Source organism: Chlamydotis macqueenii, chromosome 3 (assembly GCF_036417535.1).
Source record: "Chlamydotis macqueenii isolate bChlMac1 chromosome 3, bChlMac1.mat, whole genome shotgun sequence".
In the NCBI taxonomy this organism is placed as follows: domain Eukaryota; kingdom Metazoa; phylum Chordata; class Aves; order Otidiformes; family Otididae; genus Chlamydotis; species Chlamydotis macqueenii.
In genome coordinates, this window is record NC_141558.1 from 99,989,219 (window position 1) to 100,015,509 (window position 26,291).

Sequence of the window (26,291 nt, forward strand, 5' to 3'; positions counted from 1 at the left end):
ACATTTTAAAGCCATTGGGCATCACTGTGCTTCAGAATAACCAAAGTAAGCCCATGAAGAAGATCTCTTATCAAGTTAAGCATCTGAAACTGTCTATAGTCAAAATATTATTCCCAGTTCTGTTTTTTTTTTTATTTCACCAAGGTATTACCACTGGGGAATAACCATGACACAGAGATGTGGTAGAAGAAATGTAATAGGGTGGTCAAGATAAAAAGAAAACATAGAAAAACATTCTTTCTCAGAATAATAATGAACATTAGATTATTAATTCAGAGAAGCTAAATTCCTTCCAAGTACAACATCCCCGAAGAGAAAAGAAGTTATAATATTTTTAATAATACATGTATAAGATTGCACCATCTGAGCATCTGCCTCTGTGTCCTGGTTGCAATACCTTCTAAATCTACTGTGCGATTTCAAACAAATTTTCCAAAGGAAAAGAAGAATCCAAGATATTTAAGTGCTAGCCATTTATGTAAAATATCACCTGAGAAAGAACAAGAAAATTAATTCTTGCCATGATTGGGAGAAAGGCTGAAACATGAGCTCACATCAAAGTATCAGACAAGAGACAGATACAGGGAAACCTTGCAGCTCCTAAGAGGCAAAAATCAGTGATGGATGAGATCCTAATCCACAGGGAAATGAACCTTCCATGTGGCCATTGCTCACACTAACTCAGCAAAGACGAATCTGAAACTCACTGTGCAAAGTCTTGCAAGTGCACCCAGACAATTCTTGCCTATGGGCCCCTCTGTGCACCTTGCACACATGTAACTAATGAAGATGACTCATATGAATCTCAAATTAGTAGGATGAGTCTAGGCTTAAGTGGCTTGCCAGAAGGAGGTTTATAGGAATATTGACATCTAAGGGGATACCAGTGAAGTCCCTTACATACAGATTCGACTTTCCTCTTTATCTAGAACAGGATTAATCCAGATCAGGATTGACCTTGATTATTTTGAAATCAAGACTGAGAAGAAACAATCCCACAACTTTTATTTTGATCATGATGGACCCTGACCAAAGCAGGTCAAACTCTTTTGGGGTGAAGAGCATCACACTGGAGAAAAATAACCTGCGAGCAGAGAGGACTCCAGGTCTGCAAGGTGCTGGAAGGATTAAAAGCACTGTGCGATGTTGTGCATCACTGGAACAAGTCACTATTGTTTCACTGTTGTTATGCTGGACTTCTAGCTCAAAAAAAAAAAAAAAAAAAAAGCTTTTTTTTTTAAATCTGTTTTTGTTAAACTTTTGGAACGATCTAGCAGAAAAATAAGGGGCTTGAAACTGTTACTGGTTTCTGACTAGAATTCCCACTATACTTTACTTCTCTCCCTAGCTTAAGTTATCAATAAGGGAGCCAGCAGACTCAAGCTGGAATCTGGTATATGACCTGGTGAAAAAGCTGTTTGGTTCTAAGATGTGGAAAAAGCTGACTGAAATGAGGCCTTATTTGCCTACATTCAGACAATGGGATAAATTAATTTTTCAGATATGTATGCCCAGCTGTAATTTTGAATTATGTCAATGACTGACTCAGTGAGACTTTATCCTCTCAACTCCAGATAAATGGGCTTTTTCCCAGAAGCTTGCTGGGAAAAAAAAATTCTCCTGGCATAGAAACTGAGCATGAAGATGCATGAGTTTACCTTGAATTAGCTCATTTGGACTCTATCAGCTGTCAAACTGGGCTGGTATAAGGCTCAATGCATTTTAGCACAGTACGTTGGCCAGCACGTTGATTGTACCGCTGTGACTTAGCAGCATGACTGCAAAGGCAGCTAGAGGTGTAAGAAGACAAATAAATCTTGGGGTATATAACTGAAGACAAAAATGGGTGCATGGGAGTGGACAGAAATACACATAACTGGGGATTACAGAGTAGTAGCTGTTTGGTCAGGTCTTTCTGAATGGCCCTGGTGACAATTCCGGCTTCCAGAAGAGACTAGCGTCTGGAAGGCATAGGTGAAAAATAAAGCCATCTGAATTCTGCGCTAAGCTTTTATACACAATAGGGAAGGCTTTCACGTGTGAAGTGGTGCTGGTACATCACCGCAGGATCCAGAACCAGATTCTGCCATGTGTGACACCTGGAAGCACAGGACTTCCTGAGATAGCACCGAAGTCAATAGGAAATCGCAACCCAAGAAAATTTTGAAAATACAATTAGCCTCACAAACAGCACAGGACTGACCTGGAACTAACCTCATTTTATGCCATATTTCCAACAGTATGGCAGAGAAAACCCCGAGCTTCAGAAAGAAAAAGCATCAGCTTCAACACTGCTGGCAAATCCTTGAATAATATATCACACAGAGAGAAGTTTATTACTGCGAAGTACAAGTTTATCTTTAAAACAATGACACAAACACATCAAGGGTGTAAATGCCATCTCCAAAGTGACATTTAATACAACTGAATTTACAGCAACTTTGGTGCTCCACAGGGAGTTCTAATCCAGATTCTCTCATGGAAAAGTAAACAGCTTGTCAAAAGAACAGATAAATCTGCAAATGATTTGATTTAGTTTATCCAATATTTCTTGGTTTGCTATATATTTCAGTAAGAATAAAAGCACCTTTCCCAGCCCAAATACACTGAGCAGACTTTGCTTCCTTTCAAAGAGTTTACTGTCTGTGACACGGGCTTGTTATGTATTTATGCATTCAATACACTCCACAGTTTATTTAGTTATTTTATTATAGATAGAATATCCTGCTGAACAGATCAGAAACATTTACCATTTTGTTAAAACTACTTACAAAGTGGTCAAACTTAACCATTTGAAGAAACAGTTCCCTTGAGGGCTTTCCACACACACTTAGCTGTTCTTACACTATAGAGAAAGCTTTTCTAAAGTCACACAGATGTGAACAAGTAGACCTAGTATAGACACACATAATCCAAATACCTCTCACTGTTTCTCTCTGGGTTTCCCCTATTGCCCCTCCATTATGGCAGAATACCTATACACACTTACTTAGCCTTAAATTTAGAAATATACAGTGCAACAAGCTGTTTAAAGTCTGAGCACTTACTGAATTGTCCTAATAATGAACCAGAATTTTTTTCTACTTACTTGTTTCTTTCCCACTGCTATATCCTTTTGCTGACTGGTAGTGATATGACAAAAGTCAAATGGTCTTAATTTGTAGTTAATTTAGCACAAAAAAAAATATTTTATTCAGAGCACAAGACACCATTTGGTTTATACAGTATAAACTAGTCATAACATGAACATTTCCTATGCTATTTGACCTAGGTCAATTAATATTCCAAAGAACTGATCATGTCTACCAACAAAGCATATAAATAACTGTAGCCTCTCGTGATAGGAAATACATAGCAAGCCATACATGCTCAAAGTTTCTGTTTCAAAGATGCAGAGATTATTATCCTCTTGGGTTGGAAAGGATGTCAGCACAGACATTTAGTCTGACATAGCCATAAAAGAAAGACTTGCTGCTTCATGACAAGGGCTGGCCAACTCTTTCACTATTTATTTTTATTGCTGCATTCTGGATTCAAACAAAACAGCACAGCAATCTTAGCTTAAACTTTCCTCTATTGGCTTCTAACAGAGGCAGGCAGTGTGGGGTGTGGGGTTTCTTTGTTGTTTGCTTTTTTTTTTTCCACATTTTGCAACCACCCAGCAATTTAGATAGCTAAGCTTTAAGATAAAATAAGGAATGCTGTGCTGGATTCCTTCTTGGCACAATAATATTTCTCTCAATTTGCTAACAGCCACATTTGGAGAGATACAGTCTGACTAGAACTGAATCAAGTATTTGTAAGAAAAACTAAAGCTACAGTTTTCTGATTTTTTACATACCAATGGCCAGACTGGCCTTTCTGAGCAGAACAGAGGTTTGATAAATAGTTTGGAAAAGTTTAATACAGGCAATTTAGAGTTCTTGCACTGAAAATCTGAGAAGGCCTGCAACTATTTGTAGTTCCTAGTCTTCAGTGCAGTATTATTTCTTCAGCACCAGTAGTTTCTACTTCACTTCAAGATGTTCAGTTTATGTTAAACCTGAAACTTAAATTGAAAATACATGCAGAAATGAAAACTCCACAAAATGAAAAAAAAAAGATTACTTTCATACAATTACAGTAGTGCATATTTGATTCTAAAAAGATACCCTTTTTTTTTGTGCCTAAGAATGCTTTTATATGCCTTGTTTCTGTGCAGTCTGGCTTTGGCAAACTCTTCATGGAGAAATATTATCAAGAAAAATTTAGTATTTTAAAAAGAGATAAATTCCACCCACAGCCAATTGCGGATACTATTTCATTGTTATTTGTCCTGTGTTCCATGTACCAGGAGACACATTTAAAAGGGTAAAGGATATTCCACAAAAAAATATTCCAAACATACTTAAAACTTTAACTTAAAACTTCATTAAACACTGACTAGAAAGTATAATCAGAGGCCAACTCCTCTTGCTTTCAGAGACTACATAAATTATAACTTCTGTATGTAGACACATTTTGTTGACGGAGATGTTGAATATTTTGTTTCTCTGATTAACACCTTTACTGCAGTGGCTTGATACATAAATGCTTGATACGTAACACAAATGAAGGCTCAGAAACAAAATTCAATTGGGGCTGAACAGTGTTTGTATCAGGATTGCCAGCATTACAGTCTGGAAACTTGCAGCCATCCTACAAATTAAACACAGTGTCTACAGTGAGAAAATATGTCCGAAAAAGAAGGAGATAGCTCCTAGCTAAAAGTATTTTAAGATAAAAATCTGCACTATAATCAATGTAATCATTTTTTTTCCCAGCAAGTTTATTTAAAAAAAAACCCCAAACTGATACCACTTCTCAATATATTGTAATTTTAAATTATTTTTTCCCAAATAATTAAAAAACACTGCATCTCCCTTTTTTTTTGTTGTTGTTTTTTTTTTCCTTTTTCCTCGTAAAATACAAAGAAAAAAAGAAAAGGGAGAGGATAAAAAGGAGAGGTGACAAGGACAAATGAAAACTGTTCTGCTTTCAATCTGTAGACCGTGCAAGCTCTCAGTGTGTGTTCAGGTTTATTTTATAGACTGACACCTTGGTCCAGTCCCACTTTCACTCATTTCAGTTAGGACAAGAACCAAACCTGCTCCCTAACATCTTTTTCTCTCCAAACGAAACACCTCAGGAGCACATCCTGCCTCCCAAATGCAGCCCACACGGCTGCCTTCCAGGCAGCAGGTGGAGTGGCCAAGCCAATGTCCCTGCCTGCACACTGGTCTAAGGGACGTGCTCAGGCACTGCGAGCACAGGCTGAGCTCACCCCTGGCTCACTGTCAAACCTGAGTGTGAGGTTAGCCTCCATGGGAATATGGGATAAGGTGTGCACTCAGAAACCATGTCCAGCACTTACAACCCCATTCTTACAACAGTAACGTTTCCTCAAAGGATGTTTAGATTTATGAATTATGGGACCAAAATTAATTTACAAGCCCAAAACATCTACTGGCCAGCGATGTCCTCCTTTCTTTTCACAAAGGGAAAATCATACCAGTATGTTTATTCAAGGATGGAAATGTACCTTATTTCATAACATCTTAAATCACTCAAGCGTGTCCTTAAGTCATTCATTAACTCATTGTACTAATAATTCAAACTATTGCTGAAAGCCTCATTTTAATGACACAAATGCTGGGTGTTTCACTCTTTAAGGAAAGTAAATAGCAAATAGTAAAATACCTCTTCATGGGAAATTCCACTCATATTTTGATGTGCTTCAGTTTTTTATGTGAATCGTGTGAAGAGGATAGTACCTTTTGTTATGTCCATGATAGCCCATAAAAGAATGGCATTTTTAAACAACCAGGCTCTTTAAGATACCATAAATGAATTAAGCTAAACATGAGCTATCTAGGGTTTCCAATAGAGAAAGGGGATCTACACAGTTATAGAACAACAATGACAGTACTGTGTGTGATGGCGGCTACCCCTGCGTGCTCACCATGCAGCAAGGCCCTGCTGGGGCCACCTCTGCAAATACTGAATACAGACTCTGAGTGCCAGCCAGCCTAAAAATGCCAAGCCACTCACAAATTAAATATCGCTCTATGTAAAGTTCCTTACATTGCAATTTCGAGTATGGACCACCCCAAGAAGTGTTTCAAGTCCAGTTTAAGAGTTCATTGTAAACCCAGGTTGCTGCTGCATGATGCAGTCAACTAAGGAAATGTGATGCGAGTTGCAGTTGCAATTTTACAGTGATCAACAATTGGTACCAAACCTCCAGCCATCAGAAAAGTCTTATTTCAGTGAAGTACTGGTAGAGAAGCCAAGAAATCTGAGCACCTCAGCTGAGACGTTTCAAGAGCTCTATATTAGAGTAGAGGTATACTGGCAGGACTGTACATGTGAATTTATTTTTCCACTGATCACAATGTCAGAATACCAAATATTATTACTGAGCCACTTGCTTAACACATTCAGAATATTAGTCTCCAATACTCCAATTATGGGCCTGGTATATTCATATAAAAACAAATTAAGAAAGAGAACAAGTATTCTTAATGTTATTTAAGAAACAAGAAGAGAATATAAACAAGAAATGACGGACTCAAAATTATTCCCAAATGTTGTTGACATAAACTGTCAAGGCATTTAGATTTCTAGTGAACAGATTAAATTGAACAAAAAACTGGCCACCATGTTTTCAACTAATTAAAATCCTACCTGGAAGTATTTAATTTTCAGGCAAGATTTTTGTGAGGCAAACAGGGATTTTCACCTGGGAAGAAGACAATAGGAGACAGACACAGACTTAAGACTGTGTTTTCTGATCAATGAAGGATGAATATCAGACACAGATTTAAAGTTGCGAATCCTATACCAGGAATCATCTCTCTTCTCCCTTCACAACTTCCACGTGCAAGCATGTATGCTTCTTTCACTTTTTCCTCCATTAGCAACCTCAAAACTTGCTTCAAAGCCAAGGCTTTAATGTGTTATTTTTCTCTGGGTTTTAGGGGGACAGATGAACACTTCCAAAAGGATTTGCTTTCATTCCAACACGGAACAAAAACAAATTCTGAAACCTTGAAACTTGCCCTGAAATGGAACCGTCACTTTTTGGTTAGCCATACTAAAACAATCCTCTACTCTTTGGTCAAGCATCACCTGCAACAACAAATTTCAAAACTCAAAAGCAACTGGCTCAAAAGAGGTCTTAATCTGAGGACTTCCTTAGCTTTTTCAGCAGAATGTTTCATGGGACTATCAAAAGTAGCTCTAGCAATGCTAAAACTGAAACTGCAGCTAGGCTAACAAATTGCCTTTTTCTTCTCTAAAACTTGTTTTCACAGCTTGAAATATTTCTGATGATTGCAGCCATGGATAATAATAAAGACATTGGTCACTTCAAAATTTAAGACTACTTTGATTGAATAATATGATGAAAATGTAAAATTAAAAGAGCACCAGTCTCTTGCCAATATTGACCAAGTATACTATTGGCAACCATGTGTCTATTGCCAATCAAAGGAAAAAAAAACTTAAATACTACAATGCTGTTTTCATTCGTTTAATTGAAAGATTAGTTGATGAGGGCATGATGCTATTAGCAATACTTAACCTGCCTAAGGTGTCCAATCCCAAATCTACAATTGTACTGACATACTACACATTAATAAAACAGTAAATGAGCACTTCTCCAAACAGTAGTTGTTGACTGCAGAAAAATTTGCCAGCATTGCTGGGGACACCTTCAGTAGGGCAATGCATCTTTATGGAACAAATTTCTTGCAGATGACAGTCAACACAGTAAGAGGAAAAAGCAATAGAGAAAAACATTCTGTAAAACTAATTTCCACAAAAGTGTATAATGCTGTAATGTATAAAATGAATAAATAGAAAGTGCACAATAATTATCTCTGTTGTTCAGGAGTGTAACAAAAACTTTGGCTCAGGTAGCTTCATTATGTTATCCTTTTTCGCAAAAGTAAATAGATCCATCAGCTAATACAACGGCTTATTATGAAAGGGCTGAAGAACGAGCATTGTGTCTCGTCTAAGCAGAAGATGAGACAGAATGTCTCTTTGAAGCAGTCTTGATGCTTCAGAGGTTTGCTGGAGCTAATGGAGAGAGATGATGTGGAAAATTGCCTCCTAGAGGTTGAATCGGTGTGGCCCCTGGGGTTTTCTTCCCCCTGCCTCTCTCTTTTGGACAGAGAGAAAGGGAAAGTAAGTCTTTATGACTACTGCTATTCTTACATTTCAAAAAGATTATTGTGTTGGGAATCACACTACACTTCAGTAAGGAACTGTGTTCTCTAGGACAAGGCTACTCTAAAAGTGAAAAGATATAACAGTGAATACTTTATAAGTATTGGAAGTGAAATGCTAGGGTCACATGGCGCACAGTTTCTCTAAACAGAGGTCAGAAGTAAAAGTGGATGATGTAGGTAAGAACGGCCTGTGAAGGCTCTAAGCTTTACAAATCGTTTCACTGAATTTCAGAATTAACACTATTTGAGGGTTTACACAGCTTTCAGCTATATTAAATAAAAAAAAAAACCCAATAAATCCCACAATTTCTACATACTTATGTTGGGAGATTACATTTTAAATCAAATCAAAACAACAGTAACCAGTCAGATTTTTTTTCTTTTTTTTTCCTTTTCTTTTCCCTCCCAGCTAACTGATTGCAGTTAGGAAAGACAAGACTGAATTTGACCATTTCTAACTCAAAAATAGCAAACTGCAATAGACAAGAAACCTCTGTAGATAACAATATTGAGAGTTACTCTGAGCCTGCCAATGATATAGTCCTTCAGAACAAGGACCTCATCTTATAATTTCCTTAATAGTGACTTATTATAGTGTAAATGGGTCGGGGAGTCATATTTTTGCTGATGGATAAAGATTAATTTATCTTTATGCAACCTAATGGTATAGAATTAACAGGATGGATTTCAACCTACTTGCTTTTAGACAACTCTTCAAGTACAGCACTCCTAGTTTTCAAAACACAGATATTTTCAAAAACTCTTTAAAGTCTATTATTTATCATTACGGTCAAGAGAAACTTTGATTCGCTCACCTTTGCAGTTGCCCCGGTAGGCTATTTCGAGCTGAGGGTCTTTGCATTTTGCTCGTTGAAATTCACAGCGGGACAGAAAAGTTCTTCCATCAGATGCACAGAGTGATTTCTGAGGGGAACCTGCACAGTCCAGGCTGCATTCTCTGTCTTTGTCTTGGTCCACTCTTAAAAACTAGAAAAGACAAATAAATGCTGTAGGAATGCTATTCCCATGTGAAAACAGCTCTGTGGTCCCCTTCCCCAGGGAACACATGCAAATATTACCCAAAACTGAAAAGCTCTGTCTTTTTAGCCTATTCAAATAGTAGTTAATTAAGTAAATCTGGGGTTATTCAGCTGCTGCTTTGAAATGGTTGTGATTGCAACATTGCCACAACATACACTAAATCCAGTATTGCAATTAGGAAATCTCTGAATCTCCTTCAACCATTATGAAGCTGAAAGCAGAAGCTTGGAGTCTTTAGAACAAAAACAGTGATGGCAGAAACATTCTTCACAACAAAAATGAGACAGCAACGGAAACGTGTCTATTTTATTAATTCTGCACTAACTAGCCTACAATAACAATCTGAAAAGTCTGTTCTAAGATCCAAATAATATTTTTAACATACTGATCTAAAATTAAAGCCATAATATGTTGAATAGCCTCAGTACAAGAGGCCTGAAGAGAAAATTAGCAAGGTAGGAGAACCTTATGAAGGTCCTTATGAAACACAACAGATCATTTACTCTTGCAATGCTCATATTCAAAATCTAAAGACTCCTCAGCAAAACAGAAATTTCAGACATATTTTGTAGAAATATTTGTATTTATGTATATGCTTGCCTATAAAAACAGATGTCAGGATTGAAGAGGGAAATGTTATAGCTTGCTTTTTTTTCAATGATACCATTCTTACAACATGCATGATGGAGTCTCAGCTGTCATTCCAAAGTGCCCCATCATGTGCAAACAGAAAAGACAAAACCTGAACGAGGCTGTGTGTCGGATCTTGAGTCAAATAGCTTTTTTTAATTTCTTACCAACCAACAAAAACTTCTGACTGCTGATTTGAGCATGTTCTCAGCCCTAGCACAGGTTGTCCATGGCTGCAATCCCTATGGGGTGTCCCTGCCCCAGCATGAGTTGCCCATAGACCAGGGTCCCTGAGGCCTGTCCTTGCACCAGTGTGGGTCACCTGTGGCTACACTATTTTTTTCTGGACTGGCATAGGGCAGTTTGTGCCCTCCTCCCACACTGGAGAACCCTGCAAGGCCCCCGCTACTCAAACCCTGTCAGTCCGGCCCATTGCACCACACATTCTCCCTTTATCAGCAATTCAATCTCATCTCCTCCAGAAGACAGGGAGTGGGTAGTGGCTGACAGAAGCAATTTAGGTTGTTCCCATTATGAGTTTCAAGAGATGCTGCCCTTTCTAGCTTTGCCACAAGGCCACAGTGAACCTGGTTAAAAAGTTCATCCCTCCACCTCCAAGATCACAGGCATGGCTGATGAGTTTTGTGTCATCCTCAGCACCGTGAAAAGCAGGAGTTGCTCACCCTGAAACATGCTTCCAAAAAACTAATCGGTTCTGATGCTGCTGCATGCCAGCCAAAACCAAAGATAGTACTTTAACTTCAGAGCTCCTAAAAGCAGGACTACAAAGTTGAACTCAGTCCTCAGACAAATTTCTCTATGATTTTGCTGTTTCTGAATAATCTCAAAATTGAGCAAGGCATACAGCTACCAGGAGATTATAATTCTCCTAAGCACTAGGAAGCACCTGAGAAAAGGTCTTCATCCGGCTGAAGCACTGGTATCATTGGTGCTACTACATCACCATAAACCTCAGGTACAGAAAATCTTGAACTTCAGATTAGAAACTGAGACTAATAAAAGGAAAATTCCAAGCAAAAAAAAAAAAGAGACAAAGACTAGTATTTGAGCAGGAAAAAGTGGTACAAGCTAAAAGATTCATAAAACATTTGCTAGACACAGCTTCCCTGCATTTTATTACACAAAAATATGTAGAAAGAGAGTCATAAATCTCCGTAATCTTCATACTTAAACTGTGGTCTATTTGCATTTCCTATCACTTAATGTGAGGAAATACAGATGCCTTTCTGGAGACTATGCCTGAAAATGGAGAGACAATCTCAAAGGTATCACTTTAAAATAATAGTTACGTGGTTGGATTTTGACCAGAATTCTTATGTTTTAGTGGCACAGTAACAAAAAAGAAAGCTTCTTTTTCTCTATGCTTTTGAGTAATTTTTCATTTTTAACAATAATTAGCTTCAAAAGCCAATCACTCACAAATCACAAACAAACCACAAATCTTTATTCCTGAAATTTAGCTATAGAGTTCCAGCAGTGGGGAAGTGATGTTCCTTCCCTGTCTCCCTTCAGTGCTATTTTGCAGATCCCTTTTGATGACAGAAATTAGTAATTAGCTAAGTTGACTGGGAAGGGAGAAAAACTGAAGTCTTCTCCCTTTACCTGCAAAATGAGCAATAGTGAAGACAGGCTTCCATGATTCTGAACGATCTCCAATTTATGTTGGTCTCCAGGGCCCAACCAGGCACCCTGATGAGCTGCAGCACAACGGGGGGACCCAAGTGAGGTCCTCCAAGCCTCTCCTTCTGGCCTGGGAGGCATCTGCAGGACTCTGGGCTTAGGCCTAGATAGGACTGTGAAAAGGACTTTTCAAAGAAAAATGGTCCACATGGGGCCTCTTGCAGAAAAATTGGACCCAGTCCCTGGCTCCGCCTCAGATTTCCCCTGTGGATTTTGTGATGGCAAGTCAAGTGATCTCTCTCTTCCTATTTTGTGAAGTAAGGATCTAAGCACAGCATTTCTGTGTATATAAGACTACCCATCTGTAATGGCTAGGCACTTTGCCACCCTTAATTCATCCTCCGCAACATCTCCGTTGAGCAGAGAATTATTTTTTCAAAAGCACAGGAAGGCTTTGTGACCCGCAGAAAATCATGTGGTAGATCAGGGAACTGAACCCAGGCACCAGAAAAAAAATGACACAGAGCAACAGTCTAGCCTCTGTTCCATTTTTCTCCCAGACTTTTCTCATCTTCTCTGTTTTGAGTTGCAGGAGTTAAGATGGGTACGCCTCATCGCAGTAGACAAACCACAGTAACACAGTGGACAGAAAATCCCCTTAATAGTCTGAAGAACAAAATCCACCTCCTTGAGAGTGTGATAGTTCACAGATAAAGCTATATTTTAAAGGGCATTTATCCAAAGAGTTTTAAGTATTTTATTATTTCAAAGCCTTAGACTAGATTAGAGTAAATTATGGGTTCAGGGATATTCAAGCAACCTGGAAAAGCAGAGTATGAAGACATATCCGGGAGACAAAACCACTTGAATAGCTTGTTGGTTAGCCAAATCTCACTGGAGAATTTGGGTTGTACATTGAAACAATTTCCACCAAGCTAGTGTAACTGAGGGATTTAAGAGCAGGAAGGACAAAAAGGCAAGCAACTGCGAGAAAAGACAGCATACAAGAGAGACTAGCAAATATAAAAAAAGACAGAAAGTACTTGATTAATATTTGGAAAATACTCCATTGTCATCTTTACTACAGCAGCACAAGATGATACGAGTTCAAATCACCATTGCTTGCTTACATGGAGCCAAAGGAATAGATAAATATCTTGAAACTGATAGAAATGCTGGAATAAGCAAGGGCTGTGGGATTTCTCATGGGATTTACTATTTGTATAAACAGAAACAAGCGGAGTTAGAGACACAAAAACTGGGATCATACTGATACACATCTTAGACCTGTACTTTGCTATGAAAGTATTCCTTTTGATTAAAATAAGACAGTTTAGACAGAGAGAAAGATGGTTCTAGATGGACCAGAGGGTGACTCACCCTGAATACTGGCTCATCTATTTCTGTCTTTAAGTTCATTTAGAAACAAATCTGTTATTGTAAAAACATGGGATTCACTGAAGGACAAGCTTAAAGCAGCACTTTTGTTGAATGCTGGTAGCAACTGAGATGAAGCCAACAATAGTTGGTCAACCTGAGGTGGAACTGTTTTGAACAACCAGTAAAAATTGGACAATTATGGTTAAATACTATTAAAAAGCAAACCACTTTTAACGGAGAGGTGTTCCTGCCCCTAATAACACAGAAACCAGCCTAGTCAAGTTTCAGAAAATTGCTTTCAAGTACAAATTTGAATTTATGCTACAGATTAACAGACAAGACTCCCCAACTGGAGTAGCTTTAAATTATCTTCTGCTTTACATTTTAATATAATAAAAAAAAAATTCTACAGCCTCCAATTTATGTCAGCCTTTCCAAAGTATTATACTTTAAACCAGTCAATTTCCAAGGGGCCTACGAGTCTATATGAAGGCATTGCTTTAAATTCTTATGTAGTATTTCTGAAAAGAATTGTAATGGAACCATATCAGAAAAATTCTTTATTATTAAGTTTATCTCTGTCACTAAAACCAAAAGTCACTATAAACTGCATGTATCCAACTGACAGATACAAGCATTGATAAAATATTATTTACTGTTGTGTGTTTCAGGCATCATGGAGTTCCAGTACTCTCCTTCACACCTCACATACCAAAGGCTCTTAACACTGGCTGAAATGTGCCCCCCTGTAGCATCAGCAGTCCCAGTGATCTTTCACTCCTCTGTTACTGGAGTCTGGTAACACCAGAATTGTCAGAGTATGAAGATACCTGAAACCTTGCTTATACTTGAGAAAATTATTTCAACTCTGTTTTCTGCTCTATCTTTCAGCTTTGTTCTTGTCACTGGTCCCACATCTGGGCTGTGGACAGTCAGGATGATGCTTATTTCCTCAACCACAAGCAACATGTTGCAGTCCATGAGAAAGTTTTTCCAGTATCTCAAGAGTAGGCATTTGATGGTTTCTCTACCGTGCTATTAAACCATTTATCAAGATAACATGTCCATAAACTTGCTCACTGCTATGTTATAACACACAACTTCTCTTTAACTTGCACTCTCCACTCTTCTGCAGGGATTCAGTATCATTCCCTCTGCTCTACATCCTGCCTCCACATCACTGCTAGGGCAGAAAAGGTCTTCAGATGAAACTGAGTCACATGCACATTTACGCATTTCCAACACATAAATCTGGGATCCCATCATCTATACTGCAGAGCAACTGTCTTTCCACCTAAGCAGATGACAGAGTATATTGGGAGAAAAATGGTGCATGGCCAGAGAGTCAAGAACTGGATTACATCTACAAGCCAAATCTACAAGTGCAAGAAAGCAGAAGAGTTGAGACCAGTGTTACAGTCTCGTCATGGAGGCAGGCATCTCTCTCCATTGCAGGAAAAGTTGTCGACAGACACATTTAGGCTGAGGTGCAAAGATTAGCTATTGAATCTGGCTCACAGTCTTCTAAACAGTAATGGGAAATGCTCTGCTCTACATTTCACAACACAGAGCACAGCTGTGGATTGTCACTGTTCAGGGGCCACCGCCTAATTACTCTGAGTGAGGCAGGGGAGTGCTCCCCAACTTTTTTTTTTTTGGGTCAGCTTAACTCTAATAAAGTTTTCTTGAGGTCCTGTAGAGACATCCTTAACACAAACAGGCTGTACACAAAGCATAACTCAGAATTATGCTAAACCTATTTTTACTTTGCCCTAATGTAAGTTTTCCTACTATAGCTGAAGACTGAGAAATTGCTTCTTTTCTGTACGTGACGACAAACTCCATTCTCTTTTGTGAGGCAGTAGATATTTAAACATACTGACACAAGTTTTTATTCTGTTACTTTCTGTGGAGCCCTTATAACTGATACACAAACCTTCCCCCGGTCCAAGTGAAAACTACTGCCTAAGAATCTGAAACTAAGTTCAAGCCTACTTGTAAAATCAGACAAGAACACTTCATCTTGGGGGGCTGAGGCCCCAAAAGGCCTGAAAAACAAGCAGAATAGAAAAGATAGATGCTAGACATCACTGTTTTGCTTGGAAAAGCCAAGTGTAGACTACAGCTTTGAAAGGCAATTTCTTTACCCTGCATCTGGTTACTGTAGGATGTTGAATAGAAGGGTCTGACTTCTCTGCTGCTGGCATGGGAGGTCTGCAGACAAACTATGGAGCAGCACGCTCTAAAGTGGCTCTGCGCTTGGCGTTCTGTGCTGTTGAAAAACGTGCTGATTTACAGTGATTTATGTAGCCACGCTGCTTCTGTCTGATAGCTGCCTGAAGGGCAGATGTGGAAATCTCCAAGCTAGGAATATTTTGCTCCCTCCAGGCTCATCTACAATGGGAAAATCAGTTAGACAATAGTAATATATATATGTGTGTGCATATATAAGCACGTGTGCATATATATATCCACACATATAGGCTATAATATATAAAGTCATATTCCCATGTATATTTCAGACAAAGGCAACGATGTTTAAATACCTAACCAGCTAGTCTGTCGTAGTTAATCTGCTTTATTAAAACATCACTCCTTTTTTCTATATTTATTTCATCACTCTTCTGCCAAGGAATGAAGCAGAAGCTACATTTACAGAACAGACCCTACTCTCATCCCAATGCCAAGGAAAAGCATTCAACCCTAGCACTGAAATGTATGGTAAACCTAGGTTCTCCTTATCCTTATTTTTGAGTTATTCAGAACAGTACCAAAAGATACTTTCAAAATGATAACTCTGTAAAACTGCTATACTTAACCTATCTTTAACAGATTAGTTCATCTTGTGCTGTCCCACTGAAGCAAAACAGTCCTTCATGACTGTTCCAGGAAAAGCCCAGAGCTGTCTACTTCAAACTGTGACCTCCTTCCTTGTCCAGACATACAGGACATCACCATTAAAGTTAAGCTTGCATGGAAGAATTTACAAATAAAGTCATCAGACACAGGACTAATCTCATGAGCTAAAATGTGCCCATTCCTGCTATTACAGTGGGCAAGGCTGTTTGCACTTAACAACAAAGAACATAATCAAAACATGGCTGTGTCTCTTCTCAGTGGTAAAGGTTCTTGGTGTAAATCAGAATCTTCCCATTATGTTACACTACCAGACAAATGGGCAGACTACTGACTCCAGTGAAGTTATCTCAGACATCTAAAAATGAAGATTTGTTCTTGGAAGTTCATTTATCACTGTTCACACACCCCCCCCCCCAAAAAAATAGTATTCCAGCCACAGTACTCTCCAGGGCAGCAAGCCATGATCATGATTTCATAATGTGGAGCTAGTTGCACAGACTAAAGAAACTAGAAATTGGCACATTTAGGATAAGATTCACCTGACTTAGGATAAGATGGATCATATCCTAGAAACGTCCTTTCCACTTTATGAACTGGAGAGTCTGATCAACTAGCTCTCCTGTAAATGGTTGAAGTCCTATGAGATTAACCCAGCCCATAGCATCAAAGAAAAACAAAGGGGAAGAAACATTCAAAGTTCCAGATGACTAAAACAGAGGTGGACTTTAGGTTTCAAAAACAACTTTATCAAAGGTCTCCAGCAGATGTCTGTGCACGTGCAAGGGGACACAGGAGGGAGAATTGTCTCTAATGCCTGCTGAGATGATGTTTTATTGAAAGGACCCTCTTAAACTTCTGAACACGGACAGTCCCCCTCTTCGCCTCATCATATTTCACAAAACTCTTCATGTGTAACTTATGACATCAGACCTCCTTCCATGTCAATTTTAGCAAGGATGGTTGAAAGAAACAGCTAAAGAAGGAGTGGGAAGGTGGGGTCTGGGTTTGTTGTGGTTTTTATTGGGTTTTGTTGCTGCTGTTGTGGTGGTGGTGTCTGTTTGGGTTTTTTTTTAATTCCTCTTGGGTCAGCACCTGAAGTCAGCTCCAAACTACCTATCAGTTAGGACAGTGTTGTGCTTTACTCCTTCAGTGCTCTGAGTGCAGTGGAGCTCTTGGAGACTCACTGCCAAAACTACAGACTGCTGCTCTTGTTATGACCAGCACAGAAACTGACTATTGAACAGGACTGTGCTTTGATTTTTATGTTTTGCTGTGGCATGTTATTTTTTTAAATGTTTATTGCGTTAACAGTTGTTTTTTTAAGTGAACTCTACTTTGCTGTATTGATGGAGGGATGGCGAGGCTGAATGCCAGCACATCCATCATTTTTTACTGCTGCTGCACAAATGACTAAAAAAAGGCAAAACAGCTCAGTTGCACAAACATGTAAACTAGGTAGGACTGAGATGAAATTGAAGCAAACTGAGTGATACACGTTCCTTCCTGCTTTGAAGAAAGGATGGGCATGGATTTACTACACATGCAATCTCAAGTTTCATCATTACCATATCACAAAAAAAGTTCTTCCCAGCAGCTCATCAACTTAAAGAGATTTCAGGTGATTTGGTGGCTTGACAGTATTTCTAATCTATTACAGATGAATTATTTTGAGGGCTGGGGAGGTTGGGAACCGCAAACAATTTAGAGAAGGGTTGGGAGGCAGGGAGGCAATGGACTCTGTAAGCAGTTCAAAAGTGCCAGTTGAGCAGATTTTTCTTCCATTTACCATCGTTTTAATCCAAAATGAACTTAATTGCTTTGGTGTCTGGAGGAATAGGGGAAGTTACAGCAAAAGAGCATTCTGTGCTATTTAAGCATTCCGAGTATAGTATACTAGGAAATCTGATGAAACACTAAAAGAACAAGGGGTCCGAATCTCTTTTTTTCTGTCCACTTGGCTTTGTCTTGAAAAGAAACTTCAAGGTAGTGCAATCATACCTCTTGAAGGGCTATTCTCCTGAATAGCTTAATTCTGGGATCTGGTTCCACCCCTTCTAAGGTAAATAAATACACAGACTTCAATAGGAGCAAGTTTGGGTTTCTATTGAGTAGCACTCAGCCCTGGTGAACTACCCTTTCAGAAGGACTTTTCACTGATTAATTTGAATGCTCCTATAACATATAGTCTTCGGAAGCACAAAGCACCCACTTCAAATGACTCATGCCAGAAGCTGCACAGTCTAAGCATCAGAAACAATATATGAACAATTTGTTGGCATTGATCCCATATAGCTAAAAATGAACTAACGGTCTTAATTTTCAAGACACAATAAACACTGTCAGTGACACTAAACACCCATTATCTGACTACATTAATTCACTTGCAAGATAAGGAGCACTCCATATTTCACAAAACCACTCATTTTTGCAAACTGAGCCTAATGTATTTGCTGTAGATGAAAATAGCCCACACCTTTAATGCTGTAGACATTTAGAAGTAATAAAATTGCACCAGAGCAAGGACAAATAGACTGCAACGTTTTTTCTTCTTCCAAGAATATAGTTTACTTCGCTTTTCAGGGATCAAAAAATCTTCACATGATTTATATCAGTTATTTTGAACTCCAGTTTAACATAAACAGCTGGTTTATTTGCACCACCAAAAAAGTTAAATGGTACCCAAATGTAGGGTATCAGATTACTATATGTATTGCTTGAACATTGAACTCCAGATCGGGATGGAAAGCCTGACAGTCTTAAGTACAGTGCTGAAGGCGGCACTGTTAAAAATGTAAAGAAAAATGACAACTCTTCTCAAGAAGGTGGTGTCCTTTGTATGTGCGTACAACTGCTAATTAGAGATATCTCAGTCTTTTTATTTCTTCAGTAAATATGTTTTTTTCTTTCTCTGTGTCCAGTGGCATTACTTCTTTTGGTTTCAGAGTACCACCAACAAAGCATAGGAGTTCAACAGAGTCAAAAAACACCTATGGCTAAACGGACCTTGGGTTACCAGGGACAAAACAATCTACCATTTTAAACTGAAACTCAAATTGAAAGAGTTTCTAATCTGAAGGCATTCTGTTCTGCATGTACTTCAATCCACTAGTTTCTAGATGCATCATGCGACCAGTGTTCTGCATTTCTCCTGAGTCACTGGTAAGTTTATGTCCTTTATTCTTGTGGTATTGTTATTCATAATCTTTTCTTTGGCGGGTTGATGTCATTTATAATGTTTCTTCTCAGTTGCCAGAAGTCACACAAGGAGAAAATAAACAGAGAAACAGTGGGATGCATTGTCTATGTATTGAATTATCCTCTCATTTACTTAAGCTTTTCACGAGTATTGACTCAGCTTTCAGAATATCAGTGGGCTAGCACAACCCTCCTGTTACCCAGTTTCCTCACACATAGCTAATCTGCCTGGTTGGTGTCTTTAATAACCACAGCTACAATTTGGGAAAATAACACATTTTACTTTTTAATCTTCTTCAAAGACTGCTCACATGAAAAATATTTTGGCTTCTAAAATGTTGAAAAGATATTTTAAAATGCAAATAAAATCTAAGCCAAATCAACATTTCTATATTTGAGGGGCTTATTTTAGGATTAAAGAATATCAACACACACCCTTAAAGTGTCTGAGGTAGCTTAAAACAATAAAACTAAGAGCAATGACCTGTAACTCAAAATAAGAAGCGTTAGGTTGAACCTCTGTCACAAAAGCCATAAACCTCCTCATCCACTGGTACGGCACACAGGACATGCAAAACCCTGAAAATGAGCTTCTAGATGGTCTCAAACAGTCATCTCCAGAGTGAGGTATTGCCATCCTCATCGTTCCCTGAAATCACGAAAGGGAGACCTCCTTCCCAGCTCACCTCTGCTCTCTCACCACATGCCCAAGCAATTACACTGGGGAATGTCAAAAAGACAACTTCATAAGAAGCCGTTACCTCAGTAAAAAGGAAATCATTTATTAAAGGAATAGGGGGACCCCCTCGAAAGCTAAAGTGAAACAGTGCTGGATGCTACATTACAGGCTTGTAAGGAACAATCTCCCTTTGTAGGGGGACAGAAAGGCTGAGCTAAAGAGGGCTTTTCTAAAACTGAATTTCTATGCAACTCTATTTAACGCCTATCATGATCAGCAGGCAACTGGCCACTCTCCATATGGCTGGTTGCCTTCCCTTCCCGGGGAACTAAAGAACATGGAGGGCATCTCAAATGACGAAGACACAGTATGAGACAGTATCGCCACAGAGCATTTCTTTTTATAATTTAAATCAAGTAAGAAACTGATTCACGCAGAGCAGAAACTCGATAAGACATCAAAGGTCTAATCCCCAACCCATAAAGCTAACTTGCTGACAGTAACTGCAGACCTCGAACTCTCTTACATTTATCACTGCCATCAGCTTCTTCAAAACAAAGTCTTTTGGAAGGAAGGCAGGCAGCTGAGTCTGGGAGGCAGATTTTCCTCTTGTTAAGCTGTTGAGCTTAAAACAACATGTTGCTGGGTTTAAATACTATTGTCTTTAAAAGGAGAAATCATGCTAAAAGCAAACAGTTAACTAGTACACATTTGGAATATACAAAGGTTTAACAAGCCAGTCTAATGAGAAAAAAACACTTTCCATAGGGACACAAGAACCTGGCTGTGGTTATCTCAAACCACTGGTAGTTCTACTTCCTCTCAACTTTGGGATTTTATGGAACTCTTGTATGTTTGTTTGCATGTTGGGCAAAAACATTTCTTCTTTAATTTAAACCATTGTTTTCCAAGGAAAAAAAAAGTCATTAGGAAGCCATTTATTTCTAATTATTCCAAGGACTTTTGCAAAAGAAAACCCCTTGAATATGAAAAACAAAATTTTGTGTGTATCTAGAAGTGGGTGGGAGGGTCAACAAGCCATGGTCCAAAACAGGCAATTTACCAGAATAAAAAAGAATTTTTCCAAGTTCTGTGTCACATTTTAAGTGGCCTCTTGCCTTTGCAGCAGAACACATTTTTCTTGCTGCTCTTTGCTTTCTGCACACAAGTTGGCCAGTAACTTTTAAATCTCTCCTAAAAGATTACCCAGCAATACCAGAGAATGTTAAATAATCATCATACTAGCTGTTCAATGCATTAGTCCCTTTCCACTCTGGATCCTTATGTGCGAATTTCTCAACAGCTAAAGGAATTGTTAGGGATGAGAAACCTAACAGGTTGATGAAGAAGAATTTGCAGAGTTTTCATTTCAGTTCAGTGAGCAAAGACCCCACCATGGTAAGTGCTGTACCAAAAAAAAAAAAATTCCCAAAGAAGTTGTAATGACAGTCACACATGCTGTATTGTGGATGAAGAATCGACACTAGAAAACGACTACTGCACTACAAATGTAAAAAAAAAAAAAAAAAAGTTGTTTCTAAACACAGTGGAGCTGATCACAGACAGAAGAACATCATATCAGTCATTTGGGATCCTTTAATAAAATATCACAGATTATTTTGAGATTTTTTTTTTTAAATGGGATGCAATCAGAACCAATTCTTACACACTTAAGGAAGCTTAGACAGTCTGTATTAGTGATAAGAAAACTCTTCCAAGTACTTTGAAAACACAACAGATTAAAAAAAAGCAGAGCTCTAAAGAATAGGTATTTCATTTTAATCAGACTTTCCCACACCCCTCAAAGTGGAAGAAAGTTTCAGCTCTTACCAAGAACTTGTCTAAACATCATATTTCTACAACCCCAGACTGACGATTTCTGGAGTCCTAAGTCTCTGATGCAATATTTTGTATCTGTGGCTTCTGCTCATACTAGAAAAATCAGAGAATCTTATCTTCTCACATTATATTTGTTGGAAGCATATAATACTCCATGAGACAGATACTGTATATATGCAGTGGAACTGACCAACAAAATATGGACAGGAGTGACATCTATGAAATATTTGCCTATTTCACTGTTGGAAATAGCTCCCTGACACAGTTTTGCACAGACTATAGCACTTGGAATAATATCTAATAGAGTCCACCTCCTTCAAATAGACATACCCATCCCACCAATTCCTCATCCTCTTCCTCCTCTGTATACAACTTTCTCGGAGTCTGGGACCTGGCTCTTGCAAATAGTATTTTGTCTTTTGGTGCTCGTGAGCTCAAGGAGAGCAACCACAGTCACAGATTTGTTTCTCCATTTTGTGTAGTGGCCTGGAAAGTCAGCAGTGAGATGGCTAATTTTGACCAAATTTCCTTGGCATGGGAGGAAGAAAAGAAATAGTGAAGCCATTTTTTAAAAAGCTTTATCTTTGCTCCTTGCCCTCTGCCTCACAGAGAGAAGGGAGGGCAAATGCCACAGCATTTGTTAAGGCATTCTGACCTCTGTTGCCTGAGGAAAAGGAGCATTGGGTGACTGCCCCAAGGGTAATTGCTCATTTGCCTCCCTTCCCTCTAGGCAGAGGCTGGCCAAGCACCTAAGCAGAATTACAAGCTGCCCACCATAGGCTACTGATGCTCTCTGTGGACAGTGCTTGACCACATTAAAAAGCAATCTGGATAAATAAGATAAATGTCAGTCTAAACATATTGAGCCATGAATACGGCTTGGACAAGATGAACAATGTGATTTTTCAGGCTCGTTGGCAAATATAACTCACTATTTTAACTGTTCAAAACCAGAAGAGCTAAGGTTTTATGTGAATTCAGTGTGCTCATATTTACGGCTAGAGAGGCCATCTTCTAGTTAAGATGCAGGCCCGGGAACCTAAAGAATTTGTTCACCATCAGATCTAGCCCAGATTGTCTTTGATACATCAACTACGCTATTCTTCTGCCACTGCACAGTCTACCACTTGACCTTTCGGATGTCACCCACAAGGCTCATATCCCTGGCCACATCTTAGAGCACCTGAGGGACACACCTTTCTGGTTTAATAAAGTTCCCTGAGGTCCATCACTACCACCACCTAGACCACAGCTCAAGCCACAACTTATTAGTTGATTCTGACACATTTGCTACAGGTTTGCTGTCACTGGCTTGGACTCAGGCTCCCAGGTAAGGACGTAAATTCAGCTGTGAAGCTGTCTGACAGAAAGAGATGCCAAAGTACCACAGATTTGTGATACAAATGACTCCAACTTCTTTGTGGCATTTTCCCGTTATGGAGACCATCCATAGAAAAAGGACATATCTTTAAATACTTCTTTTGGATTCACACATTTTAGAAAGTTAAAAATCTAAGTCCTCTGTAGCTGCAGTTGATACCTAAACATAAGTTCTCCTCACAACTTGCCTCTGAAGAAGAGAAATTCCACTAGCATCAGTTTACAGCCAGTAAATTTAGTCACAGAGATGTGGTGGCTTGTCCAAAGTCACAGAGGAAGTCTGTGGCAATGCTGGAAATTAAACTCAAGACTCCAGAAACTCATTCCTGCTTTTTAACCACATGTGTCATCCTTCCAAACGTTCTTTCCTACAAAAAGATTTAGTCATGGCTGAAAAAGGTCCAGCTCATTAACAAAGTAAGGATATAGCAAAAGAAACGGTAGGAATTCTTCAAAACTGGCACGTGGATTTTCTTGTTAAAAACATTTGAGAATGCTTTGTAAAGTAGATTATGGCCTCCTTTGTTTCCATTTAAAAAAAAATCTTTGCTGAAGGTCATTTTCAATGGGATCTAGGATGATGTTCCAAAGAAAAAGCATGGGCTGAGCTACTTTGGCTCTGCATGCCATTAATTCTCTCAGGTTTTGAAAAACAGTGTGGTACTGATCGGTTTTTTAGCTTTTTCAGGGTGAATCATGAATTCAAGGTCTCACATAGTTCTCCCACTTCGGAGCCTGAGAGGAATAGAGCAGAGCAATATCACGGTTTGTAAGAGGTATATACCTGCAATGTTCCTTCCTTAAAAGAACTAAGTGTACCTAAAAATCAAGGCAATATTTGGAGTCAGGACTTTGCCCTTCCTACCTACAATGAACTAAGTCACAGACAAACCACTTTATCTCCTAGCGCTTCTTTAGTCCTCACAAAAAAAAAAAAAAAAATTAAAAATTCAGACTATTATTACTTGTCTTTGTAAAGCATTTCATAAACCTTGAATGAAAAATGCAATATAAGAGTAAAACATTAAGTAAGTGCCAAAACCACAAGATCAGGCTCTGAATGAGGCCACAGACTTGACTGTCACTCTAGTTCTCTTGGGCTTATTTACTGCTGAGCATGGATTACTTGGATTTTCTATGACAGCTTAGCATACTGCTTCATTTAGTTATGGGTTTTTTAGCTTTAGGAACACCTCAGTTTTCAGATACTTCTTTGCTGTAGCTGTCAGACGTGTAGAAACAATGACAGAATTGTTAGCATATCCATCAAAACACAAAATAAGTGTGATACATTAATGTTTCCATAGGAAACTTAAGGCACAGATATATTATTCAAGGTTTTTCTAAACATTGCTACTTACCACTAATTTGTCTAAAAGTTGGTCATAGCACTTCTCAAAGGCAATATTTCAATCAGATTACAAGTTTCCTGAGAAAAATAGCAAATACTCCAACAAAGAAGGATATGTCCCTTAGCATGGCTTCCATACTCAAATACTTTAATCTTTTCTTCTCCCAGTTGGAAAAGCAGAGAGGATTCGCACAAGGAGTTGATATAATGATTTATCTGCTGCATACCATGCTTTTAATATCACAACATCTATCAGATAATCAAAATAAATAACAGAAAGCCCTGAACATAGAGTATGCAAGACGTATGTCTGATAGCTGCTCTGAGAGGAATGCAGCTGTAAATTGGCTACACTCTTTGCCCTCCTTGCACTAGAAGTTTTATTAAGGAAACTGGACTCTGCTTGAAGTTAAGAATGTTTTGTTTCTGTAAAATATTGTTGAACCACAAGAGGATCTAAGCTAACTAAATATGGAGCAAGAGATGTTTTTGTGTACCAGCCCAAAATATTCTGTTACTGATTCATAGGTAACTTATGACTGGTTTGGATATAATCTTAACCAACCATCATGAGTTTTGGGAGGTGAAATGACATGACTCAACTGAAATTAATATGATAAAGAACAGCTCACTCTCACTGCTTAAGTCCAGTTCAAGCTTTGCTTCTTGCAACTGTGTTCCAGTTCTAACCTTTGAGAAAAGGCAAATACAGAGAGGCTTAGCAAGCTCCATTTATCATATGATTCCTTTCTCTCGAGCTCAAAAATGCAACCGCCTTGTACAGATGGAAATGAAATACATCATGTTTTCACGTGTACAGAACACCCAAAGAAACAACAGACAAATATCCAACAGCAGCTGTATTGCACATGCAGCTTCATGAAGTGTTGCTGCCTGTTACTAAACATTCTTCTTTCTTCCTCCTATTTCTAAGTCTAAAAATCTTGTCACTCAAGAGATACTATAAGCTGTTTCAGCAGGGTTGACGTAACCCTCCACAAGAATCTAAGATCTCGTTCTTTGTCTACAGTAAAGTCACACCCAGAAGATACTAAAACTTAAATGCTGGAAGTGACAGAGAATTATTTACAATGGAGAAAAATGCTATGTATAAATTTTAACGAGTGAATTTTAAGACTACATCTAACAATCACTGCAGAAGTAGTACAGGCAAATGTGAAGTTTTAAGCTGAATATTGAACTCCAGATAAAAAAGCAGGTGATCTGTTGCTGCCAACAGAAAGGAGACAGAATCCAGAAGCTATCTACTGTTAAGCATACATTAAATTCCAGTAGAGAAAGTGAGTGATAAGTCTGGGGGAAACATGATTCTCAGCAACGAACAGTCTTCTAATTTAAACCTTTAAGCCCTAACTTGAATTGAATTGGTTATCGGTGTATGAGAACACACACCACTATCTAACCACTATTAAAGTGCCTAGCTTTAAAGTTTTTGGGTTGTACAAGTTTCTCCAATCACCCTGTATGTTGCCTTTTACCTTTACACTTTCCCCACTTCTGCCCTCCTTTTGTTTATGAGAATATGTAAGCTGAACACTTTTTAAAATAACGTTGTGTTCTAGCATGGCATAAACAGATACCAGTTCGAATATGACGCATCTCTGAGGAATCATACATGATTTATCATGGATATCATAAAAACCAGAGTCAAAATAGACTTGTTTTTTCTACAGTATCTGTTTAGGCTGCTCTGAAGAGATTGAAAAAACAACTGATAACTACTACAAAATTCATGTATGTTCTCAAAAGTCTTTAAGTAGTCATGCATTTTATGTACACAAGAAAAAGATCCCTGCTGTTCCTTAAAGGATTCACACTGTCTGCAGGATTTGAAATACTGCTGTACTCAAGGGTGGGGGCAGTCTATGATTGCCCATTGTTGCCTGCCTCAATGTTACAAACTTGAAGGGCAACTTAAAAGGAGGTGTCAGGATTTGTATGTTCCTTAGCCAAGACCAAACACTCTGCTGAAGACAGGCTTGTAGATCAAATCATCTTCTTGAATTTTGTTTTACTACTG

General features: G+C 38.6%; 1 protein-coding gene across 3 annotated transcripts in view; it reads right to left on the reverse strand.

Moving 5' to 3' along the window:
- SMOC2 (SPARC related modular calcium binding 2) overlaps positions 1-26,291 on the reverse strand; it is a 144,011-nt gene that overhangs the window by 89,665 nt on the left and 28,055 nt on the right. For all 3 annotated transcript variants that reach the window (XM_086744031.1, XM_086744030.1, XM_086744029.1), the window contains exon 2: positions 9,071-9,242. In XM_086744031.1, the coding sequence (XP_086600157.1) occupies positions 9,071-9,242 (172 nt within the window). The remainder of the gene's footprint in view (positions 1-9,070; positions 9,243-26,291) is intronic.